General features: G+C 45.8%; 2 protein-coding genes and 1 long non-coding RNA gene across 9 annotated transcripts; 1 reads left to right on the top strand and 2 right to left on the bottom strand.

Moving 5' to 3' along the window:
• Window positions 1–93: 93 nt before the first annotated feature.
• On the bottom strand, window positions 94–11,803 carry AUNIP (aurora kinase A and ninein interacting protein). 4 transcript variants are annotated; one of them, XM_006196797.4, is made up of 3 exons: window positions 11,634–11,803; window positions 2,016–2,157; window positions 94–1,149 (listed from the first exon to the last, which is right to left on the bottom strand). In XM_006196797.4, exons 1-3 carry the CDS (start codon window positions 11,709–11,711, stop codon window positions 302–304), a joined length of 1,068 nt encoding a protein of 355 aa, XP_006196859.1. In that variant the 5' UTR covers window positions 11,712–11,803; the 3' UTR covers window positions 94–301. The 4 variants fall into 4 exon arrangements, with proteins under 4 accessions (XP_006196859.1, XP_072831177.1, XP_072831178.1 ...); XM_072975076.1 differs by lacking the exon at window positions 11,634–11,803 and adding an exon at window positions 11,174–11,555; XM_072975077.1 differs by lacking the exon at window positions 11,634–11,803 and adding an exon at window positions 11,256–11,555.
• Window positions 11,804–13,051: 1,248 nt separating this feature from the next.
• On the bottom strand, window positions 13,052–24,184 carry PAQR7 (progestin and adipoQ receptor family member 7). Of its 4 annotated transcripts, none has more exons than XM_072975081.1 (3): window positions 23,828–24,184; window positions 19,136–19,231; window positions 13,052–15,145 (listed from the first exon to the last, which is right to left on the bottom strand). In XM_072975081.1, the coding sequence occupies exon 3, from the start codon at window positions 15,122–15,124 to the stop codon at window positions 14,072–14,074; it is 1,053 nt and encodes a 350-aa protein (XP_072831182.1). In that variant the 5' UTR covers window positions 15,125–15,145; window positions 19,136–19,231; window positions 23,828–24,184; the 3' UTR covers window positions 13,052–14,071. The 4 variants fall into 4 exon arrangements, with proteins under 4 accessions (XP_072831182.1, XP_072831183.1, XP_031539701.1 ...); XM_072975082.1 differs by lacking the exons at window positions 19,136–19,231; window positions 23,828–24,184 and adding exons at window positions 16,911–17,034; window positions 18,803–18,872; XM_031683841.2 differs by lacking the exon at window positions 19,136–19,231.
• Window positions 19,021–19,512, top strand: LOC140700758 (uncharacterized). The gene is made up of 2 exons (XR_012079390.1): window positions 19,021–19,153; window positions 19,240–19,512. It is a non-coding gene; the product is annotated as an uncharacterized lncRNA (long non-coding RNA).
• Window positions 24,185–27,727: the final 3,543 nt, after the last annotated feature.

The raw sequence follows: 27,727 nt of genomic DNA, 5'->3' as shown, positions 1-27,727 counted from the left end.
CCTGCCCTTCCCTCTCAATGCTCACCATAGATTCATGCAGGGAATTTACCAGCCACTTCTTCAGGGGAACGGCACAACGCCAACCACAGTATCTCAAGTGGCACCACCTGCTGTATTTACACAAAGAAAATGCTTAATAACAACAACTTCATCCCATGCCTGCCTCCCACCCAAGATTATTGTCCTGAATGATCTTTCTAAAACATCATCTTACATTCCCCTATTCAAACATACCTCACTGAAGATACTTTCTTACATGTCATTTCAAGGTACTTTTAGAACCAAACCCTCACAAAGACATTTAGACTTGGTGCCTGATAACTTGATTACCTTCAGAGTCCTGGGTAAAGAACAAATCAGGCTGCGGATTTAACTGAGTGGGCCTATCCTGGCACTGAGCCCAAGGGCTGTTGGGAAACTGCCCTAAGCCCTGATTCTGGTCATTGGTTACATCTCGGAAAGGAGCTCTAGAGTTGTGGGCAATGACCCGCTGGCCTTGAGAATCCTCAGTGAAAAGCTGACTCCAGGAGTCCTTGTCATTCTTTTCGCTGTCCCAGGAAAACACAGGAATAGGACAAGGGTTTTGTTTCACTGACGTATTTGCTCCACTCCAAGAATCCTTGTATGTATGAAGGGCAGGGGCCTGCCTGTTTCCTTTGGCTGACACCTCTTCCAAGTTAGTCTTGTCCAAGAGCTGATAGCCCTTGCTTTCAGGTGTTTTACTGTGTCTCTGCACACTCTGATAATTCTTTTTCTTAGATCCATGAAGCCATTCCCTTTTCCAGGAAGAATCCTTCTCTCCCTTCTTTCGGTCCAGCAAGCAAGAATTCTCCAGCTCTTGGGTGAAGGAATAGGCTGGTGAGGCTTTTCTCTCTCCAGCACAGACTAAGGTATCAGTCTGGAACAAAGACAACACAGACAAGCATGGGGTTCCTATTTCATGGTGGCAAGAAGCCTGGAGAGACTGAGGAGAAAGTCTAGCTTCCTGGATGTCTGCAGGGGTTGAAGTGGCTAAAGGGGGTGCCACACAGTCATCCCCCAAGCCCTCGATCAGATGGTGTAGCTGGGTTGCATCTTCCTTAGATTCCTTGTAGGTCTGACTTTCTATATGAGATGAAACACCCCTCTGGTCACCACCATTTGTCTTTCCTAGTAAAATAGACATGAACAAACATTATTCTATAGGAAAACACCTGAGCAGGATTTTGGTAGCTTTATCTGAAATCAGTATCAGCCATCATAACTACCTAGTGCAGGGGTCTTAGGACTCTCCACAGACCTTTGAAGCTGATCTTCCTGCTTTCAACCTCTATTCTCTCCTGAACGATCTTTCTAAAACACAGCTTCCACTCCCCTACTCAAATACATGGATGCTTCCTGTGACCTCCCTAACAGTCAAAAAGGGTATACAATCAGACCATAGCCCACTTTTCCAGCTTGAGTTTTCATGTTTTGTGAGGTTGGTTTAACATAGGGTACGTAAGTTTTGCTTTTTTTCTTTAATTTAATGTAATTTCTGCTAAATAATGAACCTGGCCAAATATTACTCCTAGATATTATCCTTTGAGAAACCTGTTTAATATACACCATTTTTATAAAGTCTCAGAAGATTACATTAACCCACCAACTAAGAAACCTTCTGATGACATTGTGAAATATGTGGGTCTCCCACTGCCAGACATTTCATGGGAAAGGGAGTAAAGATACAGAACCATAAGTCAATCAGTAGAAAAGGACAATACAAAAGTGTCCAGCCTGTGCATTTTATCAGGTGTGGAATGGTCCTGTCTGCGTTAAGGATAAATGACATGGAATTCCTGCTCCCCACCCCAAAATTATACCAAAATTTAATTACACACAAAGCTGAATGACTGATTTCTTCTTTCCTTCTCCAAGAATTGTACTGCAGAAACTTTTATAAGAGTTCTCAACTTTGCCTAAGATTTTAATACAGAGTACACAGAAAATACCAGAATTTCTTTGCTCCCTGGTTGCTTCCAAATGGGTCACCATACCTGGCTGCAAGGTGAAGAAGGAAGCAATGCTGGTTTGCCGAGTGCCTGCAGGTGGATGACTTCTTTGAGTAAAAGAAATCTTGGCCTTTCTCTCTTCAGGAAAGAGTGTTAGCATTTTGGTGCTTGACTTGATTAAATGTTTCTGAGAAGAGGGAGAAAAATAATAGAACCTATTAACATCAAAACAGCTGCCAGATGACACAACATTGTAAAATGACTATAACTCAATAAAAAAAAAAGTTAAAAAAAAAAAAAAAACAGCTGCCAGATCTGAGAGATTCAATAAACACCAGTGACTGCTGGAACCACACTGGACCTTTTGGACTCCACTCATATCCTGTTCTCTAGGTAGTTTTTGCTCTACATCATCTCCCACCACCTTCTGCCATACTGATGGTGTTTGTTTTTCCTCAAGAATCATGCATTCCAACTATAGCCTACTCCTGCTTCCCCATGGAAATCAGTCAGGCTGACTAAATAAATAGGATTTGTTGAAGGGATTCCAGGGATGATGTTCTCGCCTTTATAGTTAATGATTCTACATCAGCAGCAGTTGATACATTCTCAGTAGTTTTCAAATAGTCACATAGTGGTTAATAGCATGGCTCCCTAGTCACACAGCCTCTGTTCAAATCAATACCAATTCTGCCACTGCCAATTATTAGCTGCGTAACCCTCTGCAAGATGTTTAATCTCTCTGTCTCACTCTCATGTGTGAAATGAGGACAATCATTGTACCTAGCCCACAGGGCAGTTATGAGGATTTGGTGAGTTAATTCACGTAAAAGGCTCACACAGTTCTGGCACACAGATAATACTCAATAATGGTTGGCTATTATTAAGAGGAAGAGCAATGAAACAGCTCCGGCCGTACTAAACTTTCATCTGAGGCCCCTTTATACTTTAGAAATTGAATTAGTAGATGGGCCAGAGAGGTTTGGGATATGTCAACTTTTATGCCTCATCCTTATTTAAGTGTGATTTGGTTTTGTTCCCATTTGCTTGTTATGAAATGCCTGAGAAGTAAGGAGAATAGGATTATATCAATTTGGCTGTGAAAGCCACAGAAGAAAAACGGATTTGCCAATATCTATGCACCAAGTTGGAAGTAGGCATGAAACTTGAACCTAAATTATTAATTTTAGCCCAAAGTTGACTTCATTTAATTTTTACATATGGAAACTAAACCACTTTAAGTGGTTAAAAGACAAAAGAAATCCTGGACACAAAATTCATGCTTTGACTTGTAGTACTGATATGGAGCATTCCCTTCCACCATACAAAACTAGAAAACTGGGTAAGAATTACATGAAACAACTGATTTTAGACAAAGGATAATAGGCAGTGCAGGATCACAGAGAGTAGGATAACAAATGAGGTGAACCCTGGGATCACCTTAGCTTTCTGCTTGCAAACACTTGTCAGACTGCAATGCATAGAGAGAGTACCCAGGCAGAACACTGCAGTCTTGATGAACTGAGCAGACGGAGGTTGGAATTCGGAGAAGAAAAGGTGGCCTGGGATTTGCAGCACGGAGAAATACATCCAGAAATCTACATAGAGATCCCTTCAGTTCATTACTGAATATTAACCTAGACATGTGTTAGACAAAACCCCATGAGGCCAAAGAAATGCCAGGAACTGCAAGACGAACAATTCCCAGAACTCACACAGGGCTTCCCACTAACCAGAGCAGAAAGACCTTTTCAACACCAGTGGCATTCAGCAGAATTCACAGAAGGATCACCCCTTAGCAGTAGAGCTAAACTAGCCCCAGAGCAAAACTTACTCCAAATCTGTCCTAACAAAACTTAAAAGCAAGCTAATGAACACTACCTGCCAAAACAAATTTCAATATTCTTTGAAGACAAAAAAAAAAAAAAAAAAAAAAAACCAGCATGAGAGCAATGTAGCACTCATGGCCTAGCATGCAACAGACAATTGCTAGATACGTGAAGCAGCAAGGACACAATCCATAATGGGGGGTGGGGGGATGGAGTGGGGGATCAGTTATGGGGGAAACAGGCTCAGAAATGTCAGAGATGACAGAATTAGCAGACAAACTTTGAAACAGTTACTACAAATATTTTCAAGGATTTAAAGGAAAATGGGAAAATAATGAGAGAAACAGAAGATATGAAAATTTCACTAGATGGGCTTAAGAACAGATTAGAGACTATGGAAAAAAATAACTGTAGACCTGAAGACACAGCAATACAAACTATCCAAAATGAAGCAGAGAGAAACAAACTGAAAAGAATAAAGTCTTAATGGTCTGTGGGATATCAAGCATATATACAATGAGAATTTCAAAAAAACAATGTGAAAGGGCAGAGAATATACTTAAATAGCCAAAATCTTTCCAAATTTGATGAAAACTACAACAACTGAGTGTCTTTTTCAAAGATGGCAAATACAAAATCTCCCATTTCACAGGCTCTTATAATCTGACCTTGCTATTCTTCCCATCAAGTGGTGAGAGCCATATTCCCTCACCATTAACTAGTGAAGAACTTTGCGACTGCCTGACTGATAAAGTATGACAGAAGTAACATTACATGATTTCTAAAACTGGGTCATAAAAATGCCATGTACTTCTGCCTTGCTTTCTTGAGATGCTCACTCTTGGAACCTGGCCACCATGCTACAAGGAAGCCCAAGCAGGCAAATGGCTCTCTAAATTATAAGGGAAACACATCCAAGATATGTGAAATAACATGAGTTAGTATGCCAACAAGTATTTGAGCACCTATATGCTACGTACTCGGGAAATAGTGATGAACAAAAGTGTTTCTGCCCTGGTAAAGCTTACAGCTTAAAGGGGAAAACAGACAAACTAGTAAAGAGTTATTTAAAATGCTGCAAGTATGCTAAATCTTATAAAGATGACGTAGAGAAAACTGCAGCTTATCAGAAAACAGTAAGACCTCAATTAGCAAAACATCTGGGAATAAGCTTTTCACCAAATTGGCTATACTTATTAGCAGGATTAGAAAGAATCCTTCCTTAGGTCAGAGCAATGTCAGGAGTAATACCGTCCCAGTTACAGACTTCTCAGAAAACCCATGGCTTCAAGGATTTACATTTCTCTCAACTAAGACCCCAAGTGAGAACAGGTCATCTGGAACTGAAGAGGGCCCAGGTACAAAGTCCTTCAGCTGATTACCCTACCTCAAAACAAAGACAGCCCCTGTATGTACATTACATAGCATAAGAAAGCATACTAAAAGGCACAGGGTTCCTACAGGACCTCCCCTTAGTAAGCCACAGCCTAGGTATTGACAGTCTTACCCTATAAGAATGCCAAGAAGAACATAACTTCAAGAAACACATTCCCTCCAAAACCAAAGAATGTCTAGTTTTTGGTATAGCACATTCATGGTCCAATCAAGCTTCTTTCAGAGAGGTAGAAGGAAAAATTGACTTCCTGTATCTATGGAGCTCCTGCTATTCTTGCTATTACAAGGACCCCCTATGACATGTTCTCTTAGAGAGTGATACTTTTCTTTTTTAGGGGGGGGTGACGTGCTGTAAGTCACACCAAGAGTAACCCACTCTTAATACTCACAACTCTGGTATCAAAGCAAATCTGAGATCATATACATTACTTCACTATTAGAAAATGTTTCCATGCTTCCACAGCATTTAAATTCTATTTAGCCCTCATTCTACCTTTATCTCTCTGATAATTAATCTGCAAGTTTGTCTCAAAGTTCTACTTTTAAAGCAATTTAATCTCCTCCCCCTTTTTAATTCATATTGTCTTCAAGCCTAGTACATAATTTGATCCAACTTCCTTTTTTCATAATGGTTACTCTGATCTTCAATTTGTGTATGACGTATCAATTTCCATATAAAGTAACAGCTTTGAAATACGTGAATTTGCGGGTTTTTTTGTTTGTTTTTTGGTTTTTTTGCGGTGGGAGAGGGTAGAATTAGGTGTGTGTTTGTTTGTTTGTTTGAAGAAGCAGTACTGGGGATTGAACCCAGGACCTTGTGCTTGCTAAGCATGCACTCTGCAGCTGTACCCCCCCCTCCCCGTATTTAGTTCTTTTTGCCATGCGACCTCTTCCTTTGCTTCCCAGGGCCCATACTCATCTTTTCCCACTTCTAGAGTCTCTGACAGCATCATCTTCAAGTCCCCCCTTCCTCTTTAGTCTTTCATAGCACTAATTTGATGAAGTTTTGGATGAAAACCTTTTCCCATCAATCACTATCATGCTTCATTCAAGTCAGGATGAAAGGATAATGCTACCTAATATAAGTCACCCCAAGGAGGATTGTTTAAGGAGTCTAACCAAGAAATTCTCATCATCTCCCAAAAATATAAATCAGCTCTGTTGAATTACTAACAAAGCGTTCAGAACTTGCTTCAAACTCTACAAACCCACAAAACAAATAACATACTATCCTAGTTCAGGATTTCATAAGTGCTTGGCCCCCATTTACTACCTGTTTCAATAGTCCCATATTCAACATCTAGATTAACCTTAAAGCACAACTGTGATCATACCATCTTGTTCTGGCAAGAACCTATAGCATAAAATGTAGACTCTCAGACTGCACACGTTGATATTATTCCCGTTTCCTTTTTCTCTATTACCAAAAACCCCTTATGCACACTGTAACATAATACTCAGCTAGATGCCAGTCCCCGTTATGGCCTCCACCTTCCTCACTTCTGTTTTTCACATAAAAAGGCCTGTTTCACAACCAATTCTGAAATGTTACACATTATTCAACTTAGCGCCAAGCATTCCTGATTCCCACAGCCAGATGTGACCTCTTCCTCTTCTGAACTTGACATTTATCACATGGTATTTCTTGAGTTATACTACAAAATCCTGAGGTCAACATTTGAATCACAAACTTTGCTTTCTATCCTCCACAAAAACAGCTTAATACACACAGTAGGTACTCAGCTCAATAAATATTTTAGGAAGAAAGTGGATATACAGGAAGGATACATTCAAGTTTTCTATTTTATATATACCTACTCATTACATTTTCAACATCACCAAAGCTTTCAGAAAAAACTTAAGGCTTTTCTAATACTGTGGCCAAGGCTAAGATGAGCTCCTGTCACTGTAAGTTGATGTCACACATGTCAACGAAAAAACAATGCATAAAGCTGCAAATAAGAAGAGTTGCGGAGGGGTGGTCTTAAGAATTTGGTAGACACCGATTCTGGTAAAATTGGAATAGTGTTTCAGAGAAGAGAAAGAGTCAGGGGCTTATAAAGACAAAAAGCCATGAGGTTGTTCAAAGTTGCCTGGCAAGAGCTGTGTTTGACTCTGATGTGAGTCATGAAATATTTGTCCTTAAGGAATCACAAGTTATTTTAGGGTAGGGTTCCAGTGACTGTAAGAGAAAGGAACAAATCTGACTCCATCTTAGATCTGTTCCTTTGACTTTAACCCTGTGCTCTGCTTCCTGTGCTGAGTCATGCTGGTCCTGTACCTTTTGTTAAAGAATGATGCCTATAGCCTGAAATATACAGGATAGCCCATGCTCAAGACTCTGACCTTTAAAAGTATAACACTTTCCCATTCATATAATGAAAAAAAGTTGCAGAATAGAAAATAACATTTGTCTTGTTGGAGGTTTGCAGGAACACCACGACCTGACCTGACCCTATGTAGACAGCTGCAAGAACAAAGGACTCCAACACCAGGAAATTTGCAATAACCAACCACACACTCTCCCCTTTTTAGAATGAAAGGAGCTTGAATTCTAACTTGTGGGAAGATGGCTCTCCAGGACATTAGTCTGCCATCTTCTCAGTCGGCCAGCTTTCCGAATAAAGTCGTTATTCCTTGCCCCAACACTTCATCTCCCAATTTACTGGCCTGTCGTGCATCAAGCAGAACGAGTTTGGACTAAGTAACATAAGTAGATAGGCTGTCACCAGTTATTTTAGAGTAAGGGTCTGCTAAGTATCTTGAATTTCTGGCAGATGTTCTGGATGTCTTCTTTAGGACAACAGGTGGTCAAAAGGTCAGATTCCATCCAGGCTGATGTGTGCATTAAGTCACATTTCCTTAATGGCCTCCAGCTCCATTTTAGAAAGCTCTCTCAGCAGTACTGACTCCATTTTAACTTTCCTTTCATATACATAAGGTCTAGAACACAGATAGGAGGGTATACCCACTGAAAACTGAAGATTTTCCTCCTAAAGTAATCTAGTAATAGAAAACTATTTCAAGAATCTTCTCTAGAACCACCTGGCACTGGTTTTTCATCTAAACTTAATGAAAATTCAGCAAGGATAAATGAACAGCAATTTCTTCTAAGTATCACAACTCCTAAACTAGAGACCTGATTTGACTATATCCACTAACAATACTCTTACAAAGGTGCTTCTCACTAATGAGATTTGTCTCACTTAAAGGATGTCATGCATGTCAGAATTAATTGCAGTACAATATTTTAGTACATTTATCATCAGTTTTGCCCTAATAAAGACTATTTATTGAAGATCTGTTTAAACATCCTGCTTGAACTATTTCCAATACAAGAATGGCCACATGCAACCCTCCCAATAGCAGAGATCCATCCCATTAAAGAAGGAGCACCGTGCTCATTTAAATGGTAATGTAGGTGCCTTAACTGAAATGCAATGGAGGGGGAGTCCCCGCTCTGGGACAAACCCCTGAATCCACCTAGTAGATGTCAACTTTGGGAATAAAAGCATTAGATGTGTGTATTTTATACATACACACACACACACACACTCTGAAGGGGAGCAGGATTTGTCACCCCAAAATAGGCCTGCTTCTTTGACATAAGGATTATTTTAGGCTGATTATTTTTAAGAAACAGCAGACACAGGAAAAGCTCTAAAAACTGCATATTTACCCTTTTATAAGAGACATTTATATTCATAAGGGAAATCTCCATTTGTAAGGAAGTCTTCCTGTCTGTACCAGGAAGAGAAGGATGACTCGGTATCTAGAAACTCTCATCAGTGGAGAAGACAACAACTTATATCGGCGTAACAATTTTACCCTTGTTTACTGTGTTTTTTCCTGGTAACCTCCCATAACTGACTCCCCACCCCCAACATCTTCTTTTGTCTTTAGCTGAAGATGGTATCTAAGGTGACAGTTTTGGCCATATCTGAGAGTTACTGTTTTCCTGGGTCTCTCTCATGTATACAGGAAGTATACATGCTATTAAACTTCTGTTTGATTTTTCTCCTTTTAGTCTGTCTTATATCAACTTAATTATTAGACAAGCCAAAGACCCTAGAAAGGAACAAGGGAAATTTTTTCTGCCCCTATAATATACATACACAAAATCAGCCTATACTGTATCTCTTCTCCCAATTTCCAAGCACTATTTCAAGTTATATTTTTAATTTTTTTTCTCTATAACCAGCCTCTATTTACTCAGGTACAAATTTCTGGCTCCTAGATGTAAACAGAAATGAAAGGAAGATGCACCTTTAAAGAGTGAGAGACACTGAGGGCTGCAGATAACTGGATCAAACTCACAGCTTTAAAAACATATTTAAGCAACACCTCCCTCCCCCCATGCAAGCCCACATGTAGGTCCTTTATGAGCATAAATATACTTCAGATATATACTTATAAAACCAAGGGCAGTCATCAGTTAGATCCCATGAACTATAACTTGCTTAATAAATAATATCCTATTACCTGAAATAACATACTATAACCTGCCTTCACTGACCAAGTTTGCTTTAATTGTACTTACAAACTGAATACCCTCCAAGCCCCACATAGCTTAGACAGTGTATCACAAGATTCCTTTAACCACGCCCTATAGATAACACCTCTGACTTATGGGTCATTATAGTGATGGTTGCTTAAATTGTTTTTCTAGAACATGCAGCTAGTCTTGCCCAGTTCAAACCAGTTGTGACCACCAAACATTCAACTGGGCTGCGAGCGTCAGATAGATGACATTTTATTGTAAAAGGGCCAAAAACTCCACTCTCAGATCATGCTAACACTGCCATTTTCTGAACATGCGTCCCATGATAAAAGCATGTAACTCAGATATGCCTGCACAGAACACCAATTACTTTACCTTTTTCTTGCTGCCAATCATCCTTCCCCACACCTGAGACCACCCTGCCTCTTTATCTCATAAATATCCCAGGCCCCTTACTTTCAGGGAGGCAGATGTGAGATTTGTTCTCCCCTCTTTTCACTTGGTTACCTTGTGAATAAACCCCTTCTCTGCAGCAAACCTCAGCATCTTAGCATTTGGCCTACTGTGCATCGGGCAGACAAACCAGGTTTAGTAACACTTACAGAGACCAATGATCCACCAAATATAAATAACTTCAATTTCTACCATCCTGGATTAGGCCCTTGTTATTTTTTGCCTAAACTTCTGCATTATCCTCCAAATTCCTCCAGCCTACCTTTCAGTGTACCACTTGCTTTCATATAACCACTGTTGGGTTTATCTTCCTAGAGACACCTCCCATTATGTCAGATGCCTTCCATGAATTTCCAACAACATGGCAAGAGTTTACTCTCCTAATCTCACCTTCTCAATTCCCCTACATATACCCTACTCTTTAGCCAAACTAAATTACTCCCTGTGTGTGAAGGAAAAGTCGGGCTGGTCTAACAAGATAACTCACAAGTCTAGGAATGTGAAGGAGAGGCTGGGCTGGTCTAACAAGACAACTCACAAATCTAAGTATCAGAATACTGATCTGAGTTCTACTGGACTAACTTGTAAATCTAAGTTAATTAGTGTTGGTTTGCTGTTCATGTTTTTTTGCTAGCCAGCTGGATTTTCAAAGATATATATCTGGCTTTGGAATGTTGGTTTGCTGCCTCCCTGCCTCCACTTTTGTGATAATGATGCTGCTAAAGCTGTTCCATGCCTATTGGCCGAATACCCCAAGCTTGTACTTTACCCTATAAAACCTCATGTGTACATCTTGGAGGTGCTCAGAGCTTCGGAGCAGAAGCCCCTCTGAGCCCGCCGGCGTAATACATCTGAGTACTCCAACCCTCCGAGTGGTGCTTGTTTCTTGGCTGGCCTGTCGTTTCCGTAACAATACATATAATACATATTAAATACTTAATACAGTATGTGACACCCGGTGGAGCTCAACAAGTATTAGGTCAGCTCCCCTTCTCGTCTCGTCTATTTTTTTCCCCTAAAGTTACCTGTTCTGTAGATGGCCGGCAACCTGGCAAGTTGGAAAGAGCGGACCCTCAGGGCGAGAACTTTCCGAGTTTACATACGCACCCACTCTTCCGTATTTCAGCCTCTGCTGCCGTCTGGCAGGGACTCTGAGCTGCTGAGGAGTCTGCTCCATTACACTCCTCTGAGCAAATTTTCTCTCTACCCTCTCCCCTCACCTCCAAACATTGCTGCCCAGTCTCTCCATATCCCTCCACAGCCTGCCTGCCTGCCTTCCGCCCCCATTTTTTCTTCTCACTTCCCAAACCCCATTTTTCAACTTTCTTCAGACTCCAATCTTTCTCTCTACTGAACTCCCAAAGCTGTTCCGTTCTCGGTCCCGGACTTTACCTCCACCACCTCCAATTACCCCCAAACTCCTCCCTTCTCACGCCGCCGGGTCCCTAGCCCCTCCCCCCGCCCTCTCTCGCTCCAACGCCCCACCTGCGCTTTCCGCCTCTTCAGCGCCGCCGCGTCCAGCCACACGCCGCAGGCCTCCTCCTCCGGGCCTCTGCGCTTCATGGCCGCTGAGGAGAACAAGCCAACGGGAAACTCTGCTACCACTCGGGCCGCCTCAAGGAGCCGCCATAACAGACTCCTCAGGAGTTCAGATCTCGCGCCAACGCTGGGGGCGGAGCTACGCTGCGGCCGCCGGGGAGCAGGCACCGCCCCCAACGTCAGCTCCGCCCAGGCCCAAGCTCCGCCCCTCCCCTAAATCCTACGCGACTCCTTAACCACCACCTCAACAGATCTTTTGATGCGTGGAGCGCCTTTACCGTTAGCAGGACCACGTTCTTTCTGGTCTTATCATTCCAGAATTGTATTCCGGAACTATGCTGTTTGGATGCTTTCGCGACATTGCACAAGGAATGTGCATTTTCATTTTGCTGAGTTAGTTGCACTTTCTTACTCATAACTACCCTAGCTTCAGGGTTTTCTTCTCTTCGCTGAATCCTCACAAACATCGCAAAAAGAAGGGGAGAAGCCGAGACTCTGGTCCGCCAACTCTAAAGCTGGGGTCCTTAACACTGCCCTAAATGGTTACAGTACACTCGAGTTTATGAATTACTTTTGTAATTCAAAACAAAAAGCTAAGCATAACTATGAAACCACATGGGAGAAGATTTAGAAACGCGTTAAGTAGAATGAAAACTAAAAAGCTGGAGTCAAGAACTAGATTTCAAAAAAAAAAAAACTAGATTTCAGTCCTGCTTTCAGTGTTTACTGTATGGCCTTGGATTTTAAAGAGGATTATGTAAGATACGTGAAATCTTTGTAAATTCTGAAAGTCCTTCAGAAATGCAAAAATGCTGGCAACCCACCCGTCCTTCTTCCATCCCTAACCACAATCTCCATAGATGTCATACATAAATAACAGAATATTTTAGCAGTGGAGTGACATTTCTTACTCATTCGGAGTTTTTTTTTTTTCCTTCTTATCTGTACTTTCTAATTTTCCTTCACTATTTATATTGCTGTATGCTTGTATGCTATGGAAAAGGTAATGCTACAAACGTTAACGTATAATAGTATTATAAAAGTTAACATATAAGATTCTCCTTGATTGAAAGACAAAAAATGTGAGCTTTGTCAAATTATGTATTTTAAACGTATTCTTTTAACTTCTAAAACTTATTTAGTAATAAAACTGACTTCACCTTTCCTAACAAAAAGAAAAAGTTCACATATATAGTGAATAAGGCCCCAACCCCACCCCCAGGCAAAGAGAAAACAGAAACTGCTCCTTCCTCCCTGTGCCCACCCCCAGCTTCCCCCTGAAAACCTCCTCCAACACCAGGGGCAGGCCCAGGGAGGGCACCAGGGCTCCTTCTCAAGGACAGGAGACGTAAAACAAAGAGGCAGCTGTTATCACAGTTACTTTATTACATCCAGGATATATCAGAGTCCACATCACCCCTAACTCCAGCCCCAGTAAAATCCTCCTTCCATACCTCTTAGCCTTTGGACAGGTTTTTCCCTCTGCCTGGAATGCCCCTCCTCTTCTCCATCTGCAAACTCCTATTCACCCTTGGCAACCCAAGACCCTAAGGGTCCCAGGTAGTGCTAATTATTCCCTCAGTGCTTCCTGAGTTCATTCCGATATTAAAGCCTTTACCATCCTGCATTGATCCACAGGGCCCAGTCAATGGTCTGCCTCTGAGCAGAGGCGCAAGACACACTGAATGGATACACACTGAATGTGAACAAGGGAATGAGGAAAGACACTGGGAACAGAATGTGTGGGACATAGAAGCCAGAGCTAGGAGAGTTGGGGCTCACAGTCTGGGACAGTGACTGAAGAAGTATGGGGCACTGGGTGGGATCCATTTCTACCTGGCACAATCTTCTACCTTGGTGGGGGCTCTCTGGGGCTCCAAAACTCCAGGCTGGGGTTCAAGGAACAGTAAGGTTCTGCACACATTTGGGGCCTGTCCTTTCCCTATGCACCAGTGACATCTGGGTAGAGGGGGGTTGCTGATGCTTCCCCTGTCTCTCAGCTCAGATCTGACTCTGACCTAAATCCCAGCTTCACCCCCTCCCAAATAATCTGGAAGCCCCAAACCAAGGTCTTGGCCCCAGCCAATTTCCCATTCTCAACCCTAGTAAGAGGCAATGAGGGGAGGCAAACCAGAGTAGCCCACATCTTTCTCTTTCTCTCTCTCAGGGCAGGGAGTTGGAGCAGGCCTAGAAGTGCACCCCAGCAGCTCCAGCCAATACTCAAATCCAAGGACTGGCCAGTGCCACCTTCGGCAGTTGAGGCATGCACAGAGAGTCACCACAGGCTAGACACAAACAACTTTACCAGGCTTCGTTCCCATCTGGAGCCAAGCCCGGACCCTGGCCCCCACTCTACCTCTCTCCCTACCAGCTGCCACCCGTATTCACTGAGTCTTCTGATCCAGATCGAGTTTGCGCCGTACCAGCTGGCTCAGGAGGAATGCGGTGAGGACGCTGCTGCCTACAGTGAGCAAGAAGAGGCCAGAGAAGTTGTGGGGCCAGCGGGTGTGCAGAGGCTCATAGATGGGCCGCCGGGCCTCGTAGTCCAGTGCCACAGCCTCCAGCTGAGCCAGTGTGCACAGAACCAAGAAGACATGGAAGAGCTGATGGCCCTGCCCAAAGACGTGGCAGCTGCCTGGGAACCAGCGCTCAGGCATGAAGGCCGAGAAGAAAGCAGCAGCTAGCAGAAAAAAGACCACCTGGCATTTGTGGTAGAGAAGAGCTGGGTCATCCGTGGCAGGGTTGGGGGACACGAGGATGCGGTGCGCCACAGGGCTGATGTCCAACGCGTAGGCCAGTGCCGAGGGCATCTCCTGGCAAGTGCGGCCCAACAGGCCGGGCTTCTGGATGTACTTGTTATAGCAGGAGCCAGTGCAGGAAAGCCAGGCAAGAAAGGCAGCCATGGGCAAGAAAATGGCCTGCACTTGGGCGTGCCAGGCGGGCTCAATGGCATAGTAAAAGTGTGCCAGGGCGCTGCCAAACTGGTACACAGCCACACCCACATAGTCCAGGAAGAAGAAGCTATAATGCCAGAACTCGGACTTGGCCTGCAGGAGGTGAGCCAAGGCACTGAGGGAGAGGTAGGTGAAGGAGGCGAGGACAATGATAAACAGAGGCAGGGCGTGCGGGTCTCCCCAGAAGTCCACGGTCCCCACAAAGATGGCCAGCCGCAGCAACAGCAACAGGGCCGCCAGCAGGTGGGTCCAGACGTTCACCACCTCATTGTGCTGCTGGAAAAGCGTGCGGAAATAGAAGCACCAGGTCCGATGCAGCGGCCGGTAGCCCACATAGATGTATGGCTTCCAGAAGAGGGGCGGTACTTCGGCTCGGTCCACCGTGAACACAGGCTCTGGCTGCACAGATGGCTGAGGCTTCTGGTAGTCCTGCCACAAACTGGTTAGGAGGTGGCTGAGCTTCTGGGCCACCATTGTGGCCATGGCTGTGACCCAGGCAGGGAGCTGGGAAAGGCCAGAGAAAAATCAGGGGGCTGGTGTCCTCAACTTCTTGCCCCAAAAGCAGCAACTAGGGGCTGCACTGCCCAGTTCTTCCTCCCTCTTCCCTACCCCTTCTCCCTACACTGACTTTAAGAGGAGAGGAGTCATTCTAAGGGAGCACTCAGCTCTAACTCATGATTGTTTTGCTCCCTGATGTGTCTCAAGTGCCTAGAATGGTGCCTGGCACATGGTAGGTGCTCAATAAATGTGTGAGGCATGCATTATGTAATGAGGCTCACTACCTCAGCCAACTCCATTCCAGTCCATGCTCCACACAGCAGCCCCCATTGTTTTCTCCTGTGTTCATGCTGCCATCAGTGTTCACCTGGTGGCAACAATGACCTTGCTAAGACACCTGCTGCCTCTACCTTTAGCTCCTTCAGAGTGGCCAGAGTCTCCCACTGACCCTCCATTCCCTACGTGATCTGGTCCCTACTACCTTTTCAAGCCAGATTCCTCAACCATAATGCACTTCACATCCAGCCACAGCCTCAACAAATCCCTGGGTCTGCTGTTTCACAAGCTGATAGCTTTGCACAAGCTGTTCCCTCTACCTGAGACATTTATGTCACCTTGCCTATCTGGCAAACTTCTATACATCTCTCAAAACCCTTTTCATCTGTGATACTTGTCCTGGTTTCCCTGGTCCACCAAACCTCTGGTGATGACCCTCTACTTGAATGCCTACCATCCTTTGACCATTATAACACTTCTCATGGGCATTAAATTGTTAATGCAAGCTCCTCCAGGGTCAGCACTTTCTCTTATTATTTTGTGAAACCCTGGTGGTTTGCAGGTAGCTGGTGCTCAATGTTGGCTGAATTAAAAAACAACGTAACAACATTCTGATAATACTTCATACCCTTCAAGGCCTAACTCAAAAAGCCACTTTTCCCCTGAAAGTCCCTAGTAACAACTGATCCTATAAGAACAGCCCTTTCCCTTAGCCACACCCCCACTAAAAAGTTCCCCGCTCCAGCCCTTCCATACTTGCTAATTGCAAATAAATTCAATCTAATGCCTCACTCTGGCATTCAAGACCCATGACCTGCTCCCACCCTCATTTCCCACCTAAACCAAATGTCACACCCTGTGTCAACTTCCTTTCCCTCTGCTGAAATCCTTTAATACCAGTATAAGCTGCCATCTCCAGGGGACCTTCTTATTGCCCCCTTCACTTTCCTCTCTGGGAAATCTATAATGGGTTATACAATTTAGCATGTAAATATACTCATTCACTCATTTAGCATATACTTCTGATCCCTTGCTCTCCCTCAGATCCTGTGCTGGGTCCGGGGGAGAACAGAGTGGAAAAGAATTTCATCCCTGCCCTCAGAAACTTCATGATATGAGAGAGGTTATAGAGAGGAAAATAAAGCATAGTTAATGCTTATACAGCACATGTTATTTGCCAGACACTGTCTTAAGCACTTCTGTGTGTGTTTGACTCATTTAAGCATCATAATACCCTGTGAAATAGGTATTATCATTAAGCCCATTTTTCAGATAAGGAAACTGAGGCACAGAGAAGTTAAATACACTGCCTAGGAAGCAACAGAGGTTTGTTCTAAACTCAATTTACAATCTTAACCACTGCCTTAAACTGTCCTTTGCAAGACAAGGTGGCAAGTACTATTAATCATTTCATAATTATATACTGTTCTGCCTGGTACAATTTGCCTAATTCAGGCTTATCATTATTCACTGTATCATTCATTAGGTCAAATACCTATTGAAAAACTAGCTGCTGCCAGACAACTCTCCTTCCTCAAATTCTCCCCAGCAAGCTTATTGGACTCAGCAACCAGATGTACTCGTCCATCATTCATCAGATATTTATTGCACCAGTCACTCTAAGAGGCAAGGAGATTGGAGCTGGATAAACCAGTCAAGTTCTCTGCCACCAGCAGGACTATGATAACCCTCAACGCCACCCAATAATTTGCACACAGGCCAGGTAAATGCATAGTGATTCCTATGGAAAGGCAACATCAAGACAAGCCCCCAGCCCTCACTCCTCCTCACCCCCAGCCAGATTTGCATCCCTAAGCTCCTTCTGCATGACAGTTCTGGAGTCATCTCTAGCCTCTGGCCTTTCCTAGTCTAGGAGGGAGGGAGGAGTTAAGTAAATCATTACACCACCGCATGAGGGGTGCTACGACAGGCAGTACAAGACTCTTTTACTTTCTATTCCCAAAGAGCCTGGCAGGTTTAGGAAGCAGGCCTTGCTGATAAGCTAATTAGTGGGGCCATTTCCATCCAGAGCACAAGAACCCCCCTGGCCCACTTGCTGGTTGGGAAGCCAGCACCGGATTTCTTCTCCTCCCCAAAAGATGAGGCTTCAGCCTCAACAAGGCCTCCGCCCTTGTCTACAGCTTTGTCTTCCCAACTCAGAACCTCAGAGGGCCGGAAAAGACCTCTGAAAACATCTCATGCAGGTCTGTTGTTTTACACTGAGGAAGCAAGAGCCCAGAGACTGGAAGGCCTTCCCCAAAGTTGCCCAGTGCAGCCAGATTTCCATTCCACCACGTGGGCAAAGACCAGGGACTGATGACATGTGATGGTGCCCTAGTTGCTGACCCCTGTGATCCGTTCAGTCTAATACTACATATTCTACTCTTAGAACTTCGCAAGTCCTAACAGCATGTTAAAGGCTCTGAGAAGTACTGTACCAAAGAAACCTGCTTCACTTTGTTAAACCTACATTTGCCGAGCTTACGTGACCAAGGATTTCTTTCCCAGTAATAATTATATTTTAAGGCTAGCTGAAATGCAATAAGTGTTTACTATATGCTCACTCTTCATAGCCTTGCTGCAATTAATTCTCATAACTAGCCTGTGAGGTAGGTATTATTATGCCCGTTTTGTTGTTGAGGATAGTGAAACTCAGAGAGATTAGGAGCTCCTTACCCAAAGCAATACGTACAGAGGGAGAGGGGCTGGTGGGGGAGGGAGTGAGAGATGGAGGCAGGATTTGGCCCCAGCTCTCTGACTGCAGAGCAAAGATACTCTCAGCCACTCCTGCTGCCCCGCCTCCTGTCATACGTATCTTCATCCCACAGAACTACTTTGGAAAACACTGATCTACAGCAGGCAACCAGGTCCTTTCCCATAAATTATTTCCTTAGGCTTCTGACAAGTGACTTGCATCCAGGGACCTCAGTCTCCCCCAGTTACAGCTACCCACACATGCTGCCCCAGTGAAGCTCACAGCTCCTCCTCAGGTGGTCCATAGCTCACTCCCAGCCCTTCACCTCCCCCAGACACAGTGGGCCCTAAGCGCAGAACCCAGAGACCACATACTGGGATGGCAGCAGTCAAGCCACCCTATTTCCTTTTGACCTCAGCCAGCGACCCTGTTCAGTTTGAATAGGTCTATTTTCAGAATTAGTTCCCATCTCCTGACTCCATGGAAAGGGGCCCTGGATCCAGGGGAAAGGAGCAAGGGCAGGGGTCTAGCATGAGCTGGAAGGATGAGGGTAGGTATCCAGAGGGCACCCTCGGTGCATCCTCTGAGTAGTCTGCCACGAGGCTGCCAGAACCTGCCAGAACCAGGCATCCCACCCCAGTCCAGTATACTTCCATGGCCCCCCTCCAAGCCTCCTTAATTGCATGGGTTACCTAAGGGTGTCTCTTAAACCTGGGGGCTGATGACCTGCTGTAGAAGAGGGCAAATTCACCAGATGCCAAGCACTGAGTGGCACTTCCAGAGGTGAGGGTCACTAGGGGCGGGGCTTCCAGGGACTGTGGGTGTCTTGTGTGATGTCACCAGAGGGTGGGGCTAAAGACAACCTCCACCCTCTCCCCTCTCCTCTATCACCATTCCCACATGGGTCAAATCCAGGTTAAACTCTGCCCCTCTAGCCAGGCCTCAGCTGCAGAAGGAAGTTCATAGTTAACCTCTGCATGAAACATCTCGGGAGACCGAGGGCTGGCTGAAAAGCCGTGACTTACCCAAGATCACACAGCAAGGTGGGCAAAGCTGGGCTAAGATCAGGTGTCCAGAGCCTGGTTGATGAATGTCAGGCAAACCTGACTGACTTCTGTCCCCTATTCAGGGGGAATCAGAATGGAAGGAAGTTAAGAATCAAGGAGAAAATAAACACTATAAAGGCTCATGAAGGAAATGACTTCAGATTCAGACAAACCAGGTCTGACTCCTGATTCCATAACATACTACCTGTGTGACCTAAGACAAGTGACTTACCTTCTCTGATCCTTGCCTCCCTCGTGAGAATTGTAATATTACCTACCTCATACATTGCTGCAAAGATTAAATTTATTAGAAAAGTTTCAGCACAGTTTGGTGACTCAATAAATAATTGCTATCATTAGTATAGATTATTAACAGTGGTAATAATTAATTATTACTATTAACAGCAGTAGTATTTGAAGTGTCTCCAGTCTGAGCATTAGTATTTAAAATATCTCCATCTTTTGGAGAGGCTGTGGAGAAAAGGGAACTCTCCTACACTGCTGGTGAGAATGCAGTTTGGTGCGGCCACTGTGGAAAACAGTATGGAGATTCCTCAAAAGACTAGGAACAGACTTACCATATGACCCAGGAATCCCAGTCCTGGGCATATATCCAGAAGAAACCCTACTTCAAAGAGACACCTGCACCCCAATGTTCATAGCAGCACTATTTACAATAGCCAAGACAAGGAAACAGCCTAAATGTCCATCAACAGGTGACTGGATAAAAAAGAAGTGGTATATTTATACAATGGAATACTATTCGGCCATAAAAACTGACAACATAATGCCATTTGCAGCAACATGGATGTTCCTGGAGAATGTCATTCTAAGTGAAGTAAGCCAGAAAGAGAAAGAAAAATACCATATGAGATCTCTCATATGTGGAGCCTAAAAAAAAAAGAACATAAATACAAAACAGAAAGACTCATAGACATAGAATACGAACTTGTGGTTGCCAAGGGGGCGGGGGGTGGGAAGGGACAGAATAGGATTTCAAAATTTGTAGATACTGAGAGGCATATGTAGAATAGATAAACAAGATTATACTGTATAGCACAGGGAAATATATACAAGATCTTATGGTAGCTCACAGCGAAAAACAAAAGTGGCAATGAATATATATGTTCATGTATAACCGAAAAATTGTGCTTTACACTGGAATCTGACACAACATTGCAAAATGACTATAACTCAATAAAAAAAAGTTTAAAAAAAAAAGAAGCCTGTAACTCTTCAGCACCTGGTTTTACAACAATAACAATAATAATGATGCCCCTCTGCATTTGCATAATAAAAAATAAATTTAAAAAATACATCTCCAGCTTGAAAAATTTGCTTGGGGTTCTTTAATAAACTCAGTCCTCTTCTAGCCCTCAGTAGCTGATTCCATGGGGTTTGGGGGTCTTAGAAAGTATTCTTTGTCTCTTTAAACATTTACCTTTCTCTGAGGGTTTATTTAGGGACCAGAGAATGTGGCTGGAATTTGGACTTCTGGGGATACTGACCTTACTTAATTAAAGTGTTCTTGGCAAACATCATTCAGAGTAACCTCTCTGGATTCACAGAGCTCTGAAGATTTGCACTTGCCCTTTGACCCAAGAGAGGTGGATGGGAAGTGAAATCCCCAGGGAAAAGGGCCTCCACCCCAGCAGCCCCAAGAGCCGGATCTCTGAGCGGGAGGGTAAAGGGGGTAGATTGTACTAGCAGGTAATCCAAAAGGCATGTGGCCTGGTTGGGGCACATCTGGAAGACTTGGGAGGTTCTGGGTTGGCTGAACTTCAGAACTGAGATCTCCAGGGCCCACGTGGGAGTTCCTCTGTCAGTCTGAGCAGTGCCTTCCTTGTCTCCCCTCTCACCTCCCCAGCCCTCCCAATTCACATCCCCTTTTCTAAACTCAGGGTCAATTTCCTCACCTCCTTCCTCAGCCAAAGCTTGTCACCCCCTAGTTCCTCCTGGTCTCCACCTGATACACACTGTCAGAGAGGCCCCTGATATCTCTGAGGGCAAAACAGCAGACCAGGTTGTGGGGATGGGGTAGTAAGTGGGCTTTGGAGCGAGAAAGCCCTGGGTTATACTCATCCCACAGATTTTATTCATGGCCTACTATATGCCAGGCCCAAGTCTACAAGGCTGGGGCACACAGTGACTGAGGCAGACAGGCTCCCTGCCCTGCCAGGTCACACCCACACAAATGAAATGCCTGTGGGCCCAGGAAAATCCAGCCCAGAGAAAAGCCACTCATGTGGTAACCATGGAGAACTAGAGACAGTTGCCCAGGGAGGCCAACTACCACTCACTTCGGGCAGATATTTCAGGAGAAGCCAGGTCCGCATTCTTGTGTGAGAATGGGATTTCAGGTCTGTGTCTGGAACTTGCCAGCTGTGTGACTTTACTAAAGTCCCTTCACTTCTCTGAGCCTGTTTCTTCATTTATAATCAGAGGATGATAATAGCTACCTCTTGGGCTCTTGCAAAAGCAAAACAAAGTCACGGATACTAGGTGTTGGCTCTGGCACCACATCGGCTCCACTATTTTTGTTGGATTCTAGTCCTGGCTCAGCCACCCAGACCCTGCATGACACCTGGACAAGTCCCTTCTGCTCTTGGTTCTGTTTCTCCAAATGTTGAAAGAGAGTGAATTCACCAGTGACTTCAATGGGCCCTTTAGGCCCTGAGACATTCCAACAGTATTTGTTTTAGGTTTACTACATGTCAGGAGCTGAAGCTTTAGCAGTGAACTAAGCAGTTTAAACACTGCCCTTATAGAACTAAGAGCCCAGCTAAATAACAGCTGCGGGTAACACCTAAGGGTATTAATACCCTGCCCTCTTAGAGCTTAATAGCCTAACTAAATAGCACCTAACTTTTCTAAATACTGTTGATTATAATTCCACTTCTTCTTTTGCCTCCTTCCTGCCATGCAAAATATTCATTGTTGCTTCTCTGGGCCCTGATGGTTCAGCAAAACAACTTTATCTTGCCGTCGAAGGCAGAGTTTAACCTCATTAGATAAAAATAATAAGGCCAGACCAGTGTTAACAAGGGGGCTGTCAGAGGCAAACCCTCTTGAGAGGTTCTGAGAAGAACGACACAATATAGCAGAGCCTGAGATAGTATTCATAAGACTGGCACTAGCATTAATAATTTACAGTGGCTTGCTGTTTACAAAGAAGTTTCACACTCACTTCACCTCTCCCTTGAAGCAACTCACTGAACCTATGGCTAAGCTGGTGTCACGGCAGCAGAGGCAGGGTGGCAGAGCACATCTGTCTAACTCCAAAACCAGTGCCCTTGCCCTTTATCCACTGTGGTCAGTTCCCAAGCCCCCAGTGGGTGGCCACAGATTATACAAGCAAAGTTTTCATCCCTGGCTGGCCTCCTGATATCTCAGCAACTGGGTTACCTCCCTCAATGCAAACCAGTTCCCCAGTTCAGCCCAATGTGGTTAAACAAAAAGTCCCTCCATGCCTTCCAAAACTGAACAGAAACCGTTTTTGTTTTTTTGTAACTGCTCTGGGCCTCTATTTGCACTGAAAAGTGTGATCAGAATGAAATAAATAACTCTTAAAGGAATTCCTGTGCATCTCAGGCTCACAACTGTGAGGACAAGGAAGAACCTGGTGGATGCAAACAGACCCAGAGAGGCTGGGTGAGCTAGCTACAGGTGCCTAGCACAGGGGGACAGAAAAGGGACCTGGGTTTCATCACTGACCTGCAAGGGCTCCTCTTGGCAGGGGAACTAAGGCTGGGGAAAGGCAGCCTCTCACCAAGGGACCCCGAAGTGACACAAGCCCCATGATGGGAGGCTGGGGCCCTCTCCAATGTGACATCCACCGAGAAGCAGCTAGGCTCTGAGAATAAATCAAACTCTTAAACTCCCCAGCCCTGGCCTGACTTGACCTGACCTTTCACTCCCAACAGGCCTTGGGGACAGTGGGAGCCCCCAGGGAAACTTCTGGAAGTCCTCAATGCCTAGTCTTGAGCCAAGTGCTTCCCTCGCTGGGTGGGGGAACCCCCATTCTCTCCTGACACCAAGAAAGTCTTCCCCATCCCAAAGGGCCTCAGCTCCTTTGGAGGAAGAGCCCCTCTCCGCCCCCAACAGTGCTCTTACCATTGTTTCCCGTTTCCCAACTGGGAGCCCCCCACATCACCCAGTTCCATGTATTCACACCCCTTTTCTCCCCAGAATCTCCCTCAGTGGAAGTGATGGAGTGAGTGGAATCTCCCTCAGTCCTCCTTCAGTGGAAGGGGCGTGCTCGGTGCCTATCGTCCTCCAGGACACCATGGCCTTCCCAGGGCACATCGCCCTTCCGCCCACTCCTTCAATGAAGTGCTCCTGTTCCAGCTCTGATGGCCCCTCTGCTCCTGCCTGGGATGCTCCCCTTCTAGCTCTGCTTCTCCTTCCTGCACCCGCCGCTCCGCAGTGGCGCACCCCCACCACCAGCAGATTCCCCCTGGCATCCTCCCACTCTCCACAGGAGCCGCTTCCTCTCCAGCTACGCAGTCCTGCGTGTCCTCCCTCCCTCCTCACGTACCGTTCCCCCCGCCCCGCCACACACAGACACATCCCTGAGCTTCCGCGGCGCACAGCTCCCCGCGCTCCTACGGGAGCGCCCCCTCTGCCCGCCGCCGCCCGCCCTGCCCCGCCCACTCTCCCCCAGCCGGGTACCTGCGGAGCTGCGAGAGGCCGTCGACGTCTGGGCAGCGAGCCGGCAGTTAACGGGGCAGCCGGGCGGAGGCCCCGCCCGGAGCCGGGGAAAGGCGGAGCGGCGGCGGGCGGGAGTGGGCTCGCTCGGGACTCGGTGCTCAGGGCCGGGCTGCCGCCCGCCCCGACGAGGGCAATCTCACTCGCCCACAGCTCCCGCCCGGCTGGGCGCCAGCAGCCCCTCCCGCACCGCGTCCACGTGTGGCACGCGGAGGCGACAGGCTCACCCACATCGGCGACGACAGTCTTGGGAGTTCCTGTGGTCCTTGTACAGATGGAGACTCGGAGGCCCGGGGGGCAGAAGTGGCTGCCCAGCAGAGGCTCCAGCTGAGCGGTTCCGATTTCCGGTCGACTTGAACCGCAAGCTCCCGAGTCTGGACCCGCCTGACCTGAGGGGAAGAGAGCAAGTTGTAGCAGGAGCATCCAAGTTTCCCAGCTAGAGCCCGCAGCCCAGGCTTGAAGCCACTTAAACCCACATACCTCACCTCACTAGGGTACTTTTGGTAGAGATACGCCCGACCTTCCCCATCCTCGTCTCTGCGCCCCTGTCTTATTCAGGGTCCCACCTAAAGCCCTCTCCTTGGGCAGCTTCCCCTGATCCGCCCAGCCAAGGCAGTTTGTTTGCACTTCTATTAAAACACCCACTTACTACTCAGTGTAACATCTCCCCCCATGAGAGGGAGCACCTGAAGGATGAGGAATCCGATCACATAGAAGGCCCTCAGTAAATAATGGACCAACAATGGCGGGGGTTGTCCGCTCCTCAAATGCGTGAAGATCTGGACCGGGCAGAGAGGGGAGACACCCCGACCTCATCTTGCTTGCACCCAGCCTGATGGATGGAATGCCGAGAGGAGCCAGTTTAGCAAGGACGCTGCTCTGCCCTTAGGGAACTTTGAGAGACAGTTGTGGGTTGCAGAAATGATGACAGGACCCAAGTCCTGGTGCTACCCCCAACTCATCCTGTGACCTTGGGCAAGTCTCCTTGTTCTCGCTGGGCCTCAGTTTTATTACCAGTAAAATGGAGATAATAATATCAACCTGACAGTGTTGTTAACAGAATTAAATAAAACAATGGATATTAAGATTCTTTGTCAACTGCAGTGTACTAGAGGAATGTATATTTCTTCATTATAACAAAACATGTATGATCATGAGGTAATAGAATGTTCAATTTACTTCAACAATTTCAATCACACAAGAATTACTTAAATGTCCATTACCCCTGTGGATAGAAAAAGTGGCAAAGAAAATCCAATCATTTAGAACAGGTAGGATATAGGAAATGAAAACAAATAAGGACATTATGGAGATTATATTCTATCACAGTGAATAAAAACTTGGAAGGTGACTTGGACTCAGCTTCCATTTTTGAAACACTTGCCCTGTCCTGGGCTTGTTTTTGAAGCTATAATTTATTAAGCTCTTGCCATGCTCAGAGCGGTGCACTACACAGTTGCCATGACTACCTTCTTTGGTCTGAACAACCCTATTAACCCATTTTACAAATTGGGAAACTGAGGCTCAGAAAGGGGACACAAGACTGTTATATTATCTCATTTGGCCTCATTGCTTCCTGCATGGTGAGTGTGATGACCCCCATTTTAGAGATAGAAAAACTGAGGCCCAGAGGGGAGAAATAATTTATTTCAGGTCACATAGCTCCCAATGTATTCAGACTCTGGGAAATGGACCTGAAGTTGTTCCTGGAGGAGAAAAGCCACTTAACTGTGAAACTTGGCTGTGGATATTTGAGAGCTGAATGATAAAAGTAATAAAAGTAAGGAGAGTGGTCAGTTATGAAGCACTTGCCATGTGCAAAGCCCATTAGATGCACTGTAGGCCCAGGATGTGGTTCTGTCATTATCTCAGTTTGTGGATGAGGAAACAGGCTCGGAAGGATGCTACTTGCCCAAGGCCATCCAGTTGGCTAGTGGCAGGCCTGGATCCAAGTCCAGCTCTTATCTGCTGCACAGTGCTGGTATCAAAGAGTGAAGCTGTAGGGCTGGGACAGCTACCCTGTTCTGCTCCAACTCCTTTCCCAGCCCAGGCAGGGTGGGAGCAGGGCAGCCAAGGGCATCCCTTCCCTTCCCTCCCCCAAATCAGGCCAGCTGGGTGAGGCCCAGAGATTCCACTGCTCCAGGATCCCAAAGCCCTGTAATCTTTTGAGTCCAGACCTTGGAAGGGGGACCAATCTGGTAAACTGTGCATCGTCCAGCTGCCCTCTGAGGGCCAGGCTCAGCCCTTGGGGGAACAAGGTCTCCTGGGAGACTGGATTCCTGGGCAGGCCTAAGGAGCCAAAAGCCTCAGAAGTCAAGCTCTGAACTGGGAGACCATCAGGACAGGCTTCAGTGGACTCAGAGTAGGAGAAAGGACAAGTCAGGTAGCCTGAGCTGTCTGGAACACATTCTAGTCTTTTCCCCAAAATAGGTTCAGCCATTCATTGGAGGCAGCAAAGTAGTAAAGCACATGAGTGCATTCTGCCTGGGTTCACATCTTAGCTCTACTACTTAACCAGCTGTGTTACCCTGGGCAAGTTATGTAACCTCTCTGGACATCTACCTCCTCCACTCTAAAACAAGTTAATACTACTTACCATATGGTGTTGTCATGAGGAGTGAATGAAACAATACATGTGATGAGCTCACAGTGCCTGGCATAGAATGACTGCTTGGTAAATGCCAGCAATCACTCTATTTCAATTCTTTACCACCTCCCTTTGCCAATAATTGAGAAAAATAAGGGCTTGCTGTAAGCCCCCAGATTTCCAGGTGGCTTGTTACACAGCATCATTGAAGCAATCCTTGACTCATACACGTAGCAACCAGGATTCAAACACACAATCTCAACCATGCCTGGTGCATTGAGAGTGCAATGCAGGAGGGACCAATTTCCTCCAGAGACTCACTGCCTAAAGACCACTTGGGGTGAGTCTTACAGGACAAGGAGGAAGTTACCAAGCCATGAGGAGGGGAAAGAACTTCTCGGGCAGAGGGAACAGCATGTGCAAAGGGGCAGAGGTGTGAGTGGTGGGGTAAATTTAGGGAATGAACCATCACGTCCTGGTGCTGGAGCATAGGGGAACTGGTGGTAGCAGATGACATTAGAAAGGTAGGGAAGGGTGAAAATGTAGAGGGCCTCACCAAGGTGGGAGGGCTATCTCCTGAAGGTGATGCATAGCCTGGAGTTAGAGATTAGAGAGAAGGTTTTCTCTGGAGAGAGTGGAGTGGAGTGGAGTGGAGTGGGGTGGCTTTCCTCTCACTTCAAGCCTAGTGAGGGGGCATCAGGAGATCCATCAGAGAGATGGTGAGCATCCCCTGGGACTCCATAGTCTGGTATCTGACTCTTGCTTGAGAATCACAAAGGAATTAGTAGCAGCAGAGTAGAGGGCAGTGGTGGAAGGATCTGTACTCTCACGTAAGCAGGCTGTGGGTCTGTGCTGCCCCCAGGCCAGAAATGGTCCATAGGAGAGAGTCAGCCTGAGGCAGCCTTGGATCCAGCCCAGAGAGGTCTCTGGACCCCTCAAGCAGCAACCTGGTAGACAAACCCTCATTTGTACTCTACCTCCTTCCTTGTCTCACTCTGCCCACTCCCCCTCCTTTGCTTCCTGGAATCACCTCCCAGATAAACTATTTGCACCTAACTTTCTGTCTCAGGCTCTGATCTGGGGGGAAACCAGAAAAGTGCCCCCATCTACAAGGAGAAAGAGTCAACTTTAAATCCCTGCCAAGCCTGGAAATCATGAACACTAGCTCGAGATAGTGCCGTTAAGTCAGACCTTCCTGATCCTATAACATGCCCCCCTCATTCCTCCCATGGCAGTCCTAGGGGTGAGGGGGTCAGAAATACAGTGGGCAGTAGTGG

The sequence above is a fragment of the Vicugna pacos genome, chromosome 13 (genome assembly GCF_048564905.1).
Source record: "Vicugna pacos chromosome 13, VicPac4, whole genome shotgun sequence".
Lineage (NCBI taxonomy): Eukaryota > Metazoa > Chordata > Mammalia > Artiodactyla > Camelidae > Vicugna > Vicugna pacos.
Note: the sequence above shows the minus strand (reverse complement) of the source record. Positions and strands in the feature narration are given on the sequence as shown.

What these genes read in the sequence shown, in the direction of transcription:
- AUNIP (XM_006196797.4), bottom strand. Translation starts at nt 11,711, where the DNA reads ATGAAGCGCAGAGGCCCGGAGGAGGAGGCCTGCGGCGTGTGGCTGGAC. An exon ending in TGAAGAGGCGGAAAGCGCAG is followed by an intron (nt 2,158 to 11,633) that starts GTGGGGCGTTGG and finishes CCCTCTTCTCAG; the next exon opens with AAACATTTAATCAAGTCAAG. An exon ending in CTTCTTCACCTTGCAGCCAG is followed by an intron (nt 1,150 to 2,015) that starts GTATGGTGACCC and finishes CTATTTTACTAG; the next exon opens with GAAAGACAAATGGTGGTGAC.
- PAQR7 (XM_072975081.1), bottom strand. Translation starts at nt 15,124, where the DNA reads ATGGCCACAATGGTGGCCCAGAAGCTCAGCCACCTCCTAACCAGTTTG.